At 32.4% G+C, this 8,373-nt stretch overlaps 1 protein-coding gene across 2 annotated transcripts; it reads right to left on the minus strand.

Moving 5' to 3' along the window:
* Positions 1-1,433: 1,433 nt before the first annotated feature.
* LOC126889537 (uncharacterized) lies at positions 1,434-3,808 on the minus strand. Of its 2 annotated transcripts, XM_050657890.1 has the most exons (3): positions 3,347-3,432; positions 3,198-3,284; positions 1,434-3,145 (listed from the first exon to the last, which is right to left on the minus strand). In XM_050657890.1, exons 2-3 carry the CDS (start codon positions 3,206-3,208, stop codon positions 2,674-2,676), a joined length of 483 nt encoding a protein of 160 aa, XP_050513847.1. In that variant the 5' UTR covers positions 3,209-3,284; positions 3,347-3,432; the 3' UTR covers positions 1,434-2,673. The 2 variants fall into 2 exon arrangements, with proteins under 2 accessions (XP_050513847.1, XP_050513848.1); XM_050657891.1 differs by having other exon boundaries at positions 3,198-3,808.
* Positions 3,809-8,373: the final 4,565 nt, after the last annotated feature.

The following is an 8,373-nucleotide window of genomic DNA, read 5'->3' on the forward strand; positions in this document are numbered from 1 at the left end:
CAATGATAAACTTGTTGTCATTCTTCTCTTCAATAAGATTATGGTTACTTAGAATAACAGACTTTCATAAAATTGTAAATTATAGTATTTAGAATCATGCAAAGTGATGTTTTCGAGAACAATAATAATTAAGATTTAAAATGTTTAAATACATCAAAATTAACAAACTAATGTAAATATAGAGAGATATTTTGAGGTCACGGTATTACTGAATTCCTTTTTTTTTGTAATGTATATTTTCTTTTGTTTTTTGTCACTTTTTACGGACAATTTAGCAGTGATGTTGTCTCTAGCAATTAAGTGCACGATCTTCTATACAGTGGGATCATGGGGTAATTAGAATAACAGACCTTAGAAGTAAAATTTATTTAACTTTAATAATTTATTTACAACTAATCAAAGGTACATAGAGGTATCAAGTCATCCTTCTTCACAAAACATCATATAAAAAAATTAAAAGAAGATTAGTTAATTTTCAAGTAATGATCTAAATGACAATACAGCTCCCGGAGCGAACCATGGTCGTTGAGAGAAATCCTGTCTGTGTAGACTTGTAGAGTTTAAGTGGGCGTACGATTGTCGACAGCGTTTCACATCAGCCATGGTTCGTTCCGGGAGCTGTACTTTGATTGATTATTATTAAAAAGTTTTAAATCATAAATAAATGGCTCGACACAGACTAAATGTAACTATGGGTATAGCGTATATGGGTATATAAGAAATTGAGAAAATCTATGGTAACAAAAAACAAGTAAGTTGTTTTTCTTAAAAAAAAGCAAACTAGTGAGTCTGGAATATTAGTGATACATATTTAATTATGTTCAAAATTTAATGCAAACTTAAAAAGTGTGTGATTATCAATTTCAGAACGATCTCAAGGAAAGCAGGTTTAGGATTGTTTTTTTTTTTCTGTGTTAATATTTTTGGATCACGAAAATTCATAATGGGGTTATTTTGAATAAAGTGTATGATATAAAACAAAGTATAACCCCAATTCTGGAGCTGTAGCCATTATTGGTTACAGAACGCAAAAGATTAAGTTTTAGGAACAAATACTGTTCCTACTGTAAATTATACGGAGAAGGTAAGAATGAACACGTATGTTACAAAAATTGGACAAAAGCTTCGACTGCAATGGAAAGTCAAATAATTCTAGATGGATTAAAATGTAGTACACGCGTGGTATTACGTACAAACTTTTAATAGCCGATGGAGATAGTAGTGTTCATCAAAAATTTTAGAAAATACATATGTGAATAATTTTGTTGAGAAAAATTGAATGTCGTAACCATCTTCTAAGAAAGTATTGTAAGTACAATTTTAAAAGTTTATCAACAAAACGATATAGCTACGACGGAAAACTAAACTTCTTTATAAGTTGTTTCAAATAAAAATTATAATAAAAATCTTGCAATTTTGGTAGCATATTTTCCCACAGTTCTATATCTTTATAAATCTTTTCGTATAAAATTCCTTTTGGGGTCCATACTGCAAAGGAACAGTATTCTCTGTTCGAAATAAATAACTGTCCTTGTACTTAGTAGTAATAGGAATCAGTTCTTTTCAAATGCAATTGACCGTCAATTAATTGGCAAAATTGAAGTTTTTTTTTGTTCAATAGCTTCTTCAGGCGTAAGTTCTCTAGCTTTATATGGACATTTAATTTCGACTACGCCTGAGTCACCTATTAAGCCATCAGGACTAGCTGCAAGAAAGGGATATTCATAATGTATGAAAAGTCCTGATAGTTCAATATTTATATTTAAAATTATTGTTTCTAACATTTCTTTTGCTTTCGGTTCGTTCGCAATTCCATATTCCGTAAATCTATTTCCACAAAATGTTGGATTCAATATTGCTTCAATAGTTTTAGTTCTGTCTGTTTTCTCTCGCAATTTGCATATTTTTCCGAAATTGCTGGACGTTAACCGTTGTTGACGTTCTACATACCAAGCAGCACTATGACCTTGAGCAGTGGTATTATTAAAAATCTCTGTTCTTTCTAAGATATTTTTTACCAGATTTTTTAAAAATTCCTGTTTTTTTGCTTCGAATTTTTCATCCGACAACTGAACTGACTCTTCTGCATTTAGACCACAGTCTTTATCAGGTTTATTATTACTTTGTTTTTAAAACTTTTTTTTGTTTTTTTTTGCTTGTAATCATTTTTTAATTTTTCTTTGAGAAAATAAATTTTGGTAACAACCAGTTGCATTTTTGCTTATATTTTGCAATATGTTATTTAAATAATTTCCACGGGAATTATATGACACTGCTGCCGCCAAACACCTTAACTGATAGCCACCTTTCTTGGTTTTTACACTCGATTTTCTCAATAAAAAAGTTATTGCCGTACGGTTTGGCTTCACATATTTTTTTGTACGTGCTGCTGTCGCCATCAGCAATAAAATATTTATATTTCAAGTTGTGCATTTGTATGCTCTGTTTAAAACCTTCTACAACAATTGCACTTTCCATTGCAGTCGAAGTACCGTTATAATTTTTGTAACATACGTGTGGAGTGATAGAATTTTTTGACGCACACACAACAATACTTGTTTTTTACGCCTAAATACAATAGTTTGCCAGTTCTTTTTCCTATGATAGAAGCCACACCCGAATTGGCCCAAAATATAGATTTATTAGATCTTCTTGCCCATGCACCATCAGCTATTACACTAATACAGCTTTGTCATCTTCTGGATCAACTTCACCCCATTCTCGTGCTAGACTTTCTTCCTCTTTTCCAGCAGCTAGCATCAATTCCGTGGCTGTAGTATAGAAATTGTCCATCAGCTTTCCTTCTATTTTCTTGTAGATGGTTTCTGACATCACTGGCATATTTAGGGTAGAACACCATTCTTTTAAATTGGCATATCCCAATCCAATCGATATCACTCCAGTTACAGCAGCAGTATTGACTGGAGTCTGTTTCGAATATGGATCATCAGTGGAAACTTCCACAGTTGACTTACAGGTGTTACACTGGAATAGAAAAGTCGATTCCAACCCCTTCCTAGTTTCTTTCAACAACTCTACTGTGGTACCATCACAAGAAAATAGACCACAGTGTGGAAAACTTAGCAGAGCTTTGGAAAAATGACAGACGTCTACAATTCTTCTTCCACAAATTTTGGAAGGTGACCTGAAAATAAAGTGTTTATGGTCCAACTCTCTGAGAAATATATTTTACTTACAAAGTTTCCATTTGCCCTGATTTTTCAAGAATCTGAAACTCTTTAGAAACGCCCTCTGTTCGAATTCCAGAATCTGCTTGGCCATGTCTAAAAAACGCAATTTTGTTATTGCAAATTATTACTAGATGATGAGAAAATGGTTCACTTACGCACTCGTTGAAGGACGAACTTCACTTTCAAGTGCCGTGTTCGGAATTTCATCCACACAGTCAAGCTTTGCTTTCCTAAAAAATTATAGTTCTCTTACTTTCTGATGATTTTTTTAAATATATTTTACGATTTATGAATAAACAATCCATGTATATACAGAAAATAAGATGATGCTCCGAAATCCAATTTTTTACGAGTTTTTTAAATCTAGATTATAAATAAAGATGAAATTTTTTCCAATAAATGACCAGTCACTCAACCACCCCTTCAATTAGATTAGAAAATGGAAATTGGGCAAGAAATAGTCAGGCAAATTCAGAGAGGTTTCAAATTACTTAGCACAAAATTTTGAACAAATGAACAAAATATAGTAGACCTAGCAGGGATGGAAACAATTCAAGTTAGCTCAGAAATTACTCCCGTTACATTAAAAAAGAAATACGAGAAAACATAAATCCCAAGAAAACGCCAGGATCTGATCTTACAACGGGAATTTGACAACATTTGATTTTACTGCAAAATATATGCTCTAAGCTCATGTAAAGAAGAAAAGAAAAGAATTATGATTGAAATACAAAAAAATATACTGGCTGCAATCTACAATTATTATTATTATATAAGTAAAACTGAACCATAGTATTGTTATAAAAACAGTTAGTATAAAAATTTAGAAGGAAAATGCCAAAAATCAACAGAAAATACATACTTCTATTCAAACAAAAAATTAAATTAAATAATCGGTACTTACTGATGGCTTGCATAAAATTTCCTCAATTGACGTCGACTTTTGCGTGGCGCACATAAACGTCTTCGAGAACTACCCATTGTAAAAACTATCACACTGGTTTGTCAAAAGTCTGAAGAAGCCTTTTCAAAATATTTATGACTCTACCCCAAAGCGAGAGGGCGTACCTATATCGTTGTCGATATCTACCTGTCGGCTAGATATCGACAAGGAGAGCCTGTGCCGGATCGACAGAGACAATTTTTACCAGCACTTTGGATTTTTTAAAAAGTTTAAACAAAATAGCTGTTTTGTGTTACACTTTATTTAAAAAATAAAAATAGATTCGGAAAGTGCGAAAAATTCTATAGCGCCGTATTTATTTTACTATTTTTTATGTTAATTTTAAACAAAAATATTTTTAAAAAGCGTATTGTTTAAACAATTTCATAATTCATACACAAATAGTGCGCTAGAATTTTTTATGACCTTTCATATAAAAAAAGAATTATCTCAATATCTGCCATAGTTTTTGCGTCATTTTGTTTAAACTTTAACATTGGAATTTCCTATGCCCAGAATCGCGAGGAACGGCCTTAATTCCTTTTCATATTATTTACATTAAAAGCTGTGTTTCAGTATCGAGTTTGATTAACATCAAAATAAAGGAATAAGAATAAGGGCAGTGTTAATAAAACAAAACAATGGTATGGTACGAAATTTTGTCCTTTTAGACTTTCTAATTTAAATCACGGGCCCTATTTTATAAATAGATAAAGCTAGATACCTACTTAGGATTTGATAAATTTAAGATTACCCCGAAATTATACGAATTTAGTCAAATGCAAACTTGCATAAAATTTTCTATTACGGTGAGAAAATAAAAATATTAGCGTTGCAGTGTCTTATATCTAGCTATTCATAATCATTGTGTATCAGGTTCCGACTACATTATGCGATTAAATGATTGCGATGTTGCCACTACTAAGAGGCGAAGTGAACCGGTGGACATAGCGTATATATCGGAGGCGCCCACTACCTTCGGCTAACGACAGAGTATACGCGTGTAACAAGCTGCGCCTCTGACGCCAGATACGGCGAACTAAAATGTATATCGATAGACGTTAATGACTCGATTTTACCTCTACTTAAAAAATTGGCAAACGCCTTATACGGACGAGTTAGCAAATAAATGCACAAGAAACATGACTGTACGTGTTCGCCTCCGATTTCGGAGGCGAACTCGTAAAATCGGAGGCACACTCGAACTAAGGATGTAGCAATCGGAGGTGTATGGGTAGCAAATGCACATATATATATATATATATATATATATATATATATATATATATATATATATATATATATATATATGTCAAAAAATCCTAATTTAAAAATAAAAATTGACCTGTCTGAGGATTTCTCTTGAAATTTGCCGAGTATCTCTTGAATTCTCGAGTAATAAATTTATTCCAACTCAAATGTCCTCACTTATATTATACTACAGTGTCGCGCCCGCTTGATTAGCAATTAAAAAACAAAGGGGTTTCCGATTTATATTGCAAAAAACTCTTTGTGATTTTATCAATCAATGTTTAAAGAATATCTACCAGCCTTGGCAACTTTAAAATTTTTAGATAAATGTCCGATTTAGGGTTAAAAATGGCCGATTTCGTAATTTTCAATCACTTATATAACAAAAGCTATTAACTTAAGAGAAAAATCATTAAAGACCTTTTCTGTTTGGAATGATTTAAAAAACCTAAAACAAATTTGTTCGAATAAAAAAAAATAACTTTAGGAAAAAACCCCAATCTTTCCCCTCGCCTGGCAAGGTCTTATGCTCTTCAGAATCGCCTGTCATTGTACACATTTCTTCTAAATGCCTTACTCAAACACATACTTAAATTTAAACCTTACAGGAGAAAGTTTATTTTACCCCTAAACTATGCACTTTTCGATTCACCTGGTAGATACACGTGCACCGCTGATGCCTGCCAGGTTATGGTGTTTAGCCTTGGTGTGCTATGAATTATCACTAGACAAATTTCTAGCCTTACAGGACGACCGTTAGTCGAAGGGTTCACTAGCTCTTAGACTATTAGAATTAAATTAAAATTAAATATAATATAATTAAACCGAATTTGTTGAGAGAATGTTACAATCACTAAAAGATAAAAAAGCGTGTGGTCCAGAAGGAGTTCCAGCGGAACTTATAAAAAATGGAACTGCAAAATTAATCAAATTAATAGCCTTAATTTTATTTGTAAGAATTACACAAATGGAGAAAACACCACAAAATTGGAAAAAGATAGATCACCCTAATATATAAAAGGGGTAACAAGAAAAACTGCAAGAACTATCGACATGTTACTGTAAGCAGCACCTTTAGCAGATTATATGGAAAAACTTCGAAAACTCTAATAGAAAATGAATGTGTACCTTTAGAAATAGAACAACCAGCAAGATTCCGAGCAGGAAGATCCTCCATCGACCACATCTTCACATTCAAATACCTCAACGAAAAAAAGTAGCCAGAGACAGAGAAATACATCTACTATTCGTCGATCTAACTATAGTCTAGGGCGCATCTGTTTTGAGATGGACGTTGAGAGGTGACTCAAATTTTTTTGCAGAAATTGCTTGAAAATAACTCAAATAATAACATTTGAGTTATCCTCCCACTCAAAATGGTCCGGAACACTGTTTAAATAATCAAAATGTCAAAATATGAAAAAAAAAACGATTTTTTTATTGGTTTTTTGATTATAACTTTAAAACTATTCATTTCTGAGAAAAGTTGTACTGACATAAAAGTTGCGCAATTAAATTTCCAGTAATATAGAATTGGCTAAAAATTTTAAAAATAGTCACCCTTGTTGCAAAATAGCAATAATTGCGAAAAAAACCATACAAAAACAAGTATTTGCATTTTACGTTTTTCAACCATTTATGCTACACTTGGGACCTTCATATTTTACCAAGAAAAACTTTATGATATATTTAAACAACACGGTAAATTTCATTAAGATCGTTTTAATAGATTTTGCAAAATAAATTTTGCAATACAGCTTTCGCAAAAAAATTCATTTTTTTTAAATGTTGCAGGACTGAAAATAAAGCAGATAGCAAGTTGAAATTTTTTTCCGTATAGAAGTGTACTGTACCTTTCATTTGCAATTTGTAAAATTAAAATCGATTAACTACCACGGCGCACAGTGGGGCAAGAGACAACATAAGTTGGCATTAAATCATTGTCGATATACACACACCGGAAAAATTAGCCGAACACGTTAAAAATGGGACATGTTTGATGTCTCGTATTTCATAAACCAGTGGTCCGATTTAAGTGATTATTTTAGTTTGTTATAGCCTTATTATTTAAGAATGTCGGTGTAATAATATTGTTGCTAGACAGTTAAATGTCATTTTATACCGGGTGTAACAAGCATACTGTGTTTTTTTCTTAAAGTTCGGAACACCCTGTGGAATATTCCAGCATATATAAAATATTAAAATTAAAACTCGATTGTAGAATTATGCTTTCTTAACATTTTCTTTTTTGATTCATTTGCTTGTGTTGGAAAATAAAAAGTTATGTGCTTTAACAACTAGCCATGTTTTTTATCAATACATCCTCATAGTAGGGGAGAAAAGTATGCTAAATTTGCAATTACTCGAGCGTTCTTGTGACCTGGAGTGGATTGTGAAGAGTGGGTGCTACAAACAAAAAAAGTTAAGTTAAGTTTTCCATAAAGTGTGGGACTCTCCTTTTTCAATTTAATTTTCCATTTCCACCAATCGTTTTTTCCGATTATAGCGCTATTTATCCATAATAGGAAAAAATGTTGCGAATAAAATTTGCTTATCTTTACGTCAAGGATCCAAATCTGCAATAAAAATTGGGGGCTCCTATTTAATAATTTAATGTAACCCCCCACCCCACCTCCGTGGGGGGTCGTGTTTGGTGCCATTCGGTAGATTTTAGGAAAATATTGAATAGGTGTACTTTGCAATTTTACGATCTGATGTTCATTTTGCAAAATATCCCAGGGTTCGTATTTATAATTTTTAATTTACCCCCCACCCCTCTCCGTGGGGTGTCACGAGTCCCCACGGAGGTGGGGTGGGGGATTTAATTTAAAATCTTACATAGGAGCCCCCAATTTTTATTGCCGATTTGAATTCTTTACGTAAAAATAAGCAACTTTTATTCGACATATTTTTTCGAATTATGGATAGATAGCGCTATAATCGGAGAAAAATGATTGTTTGAAATGGAAAATTAAATTAAAAACTGAA

This window comes from Diabrotica virgifera, chromosome 8, assembly GCF_917563875.1.
Source record: "Diabrotica virgifera virgifera chromosome 8, PGI_DIABVI_V3a".
Lineage (NCBI taxonomy): Eukaryota > Metazoa > Arthropoda > Insecta > Coleoptera > Chrysomelidae > Diabrotica > Diabrotica virgifera.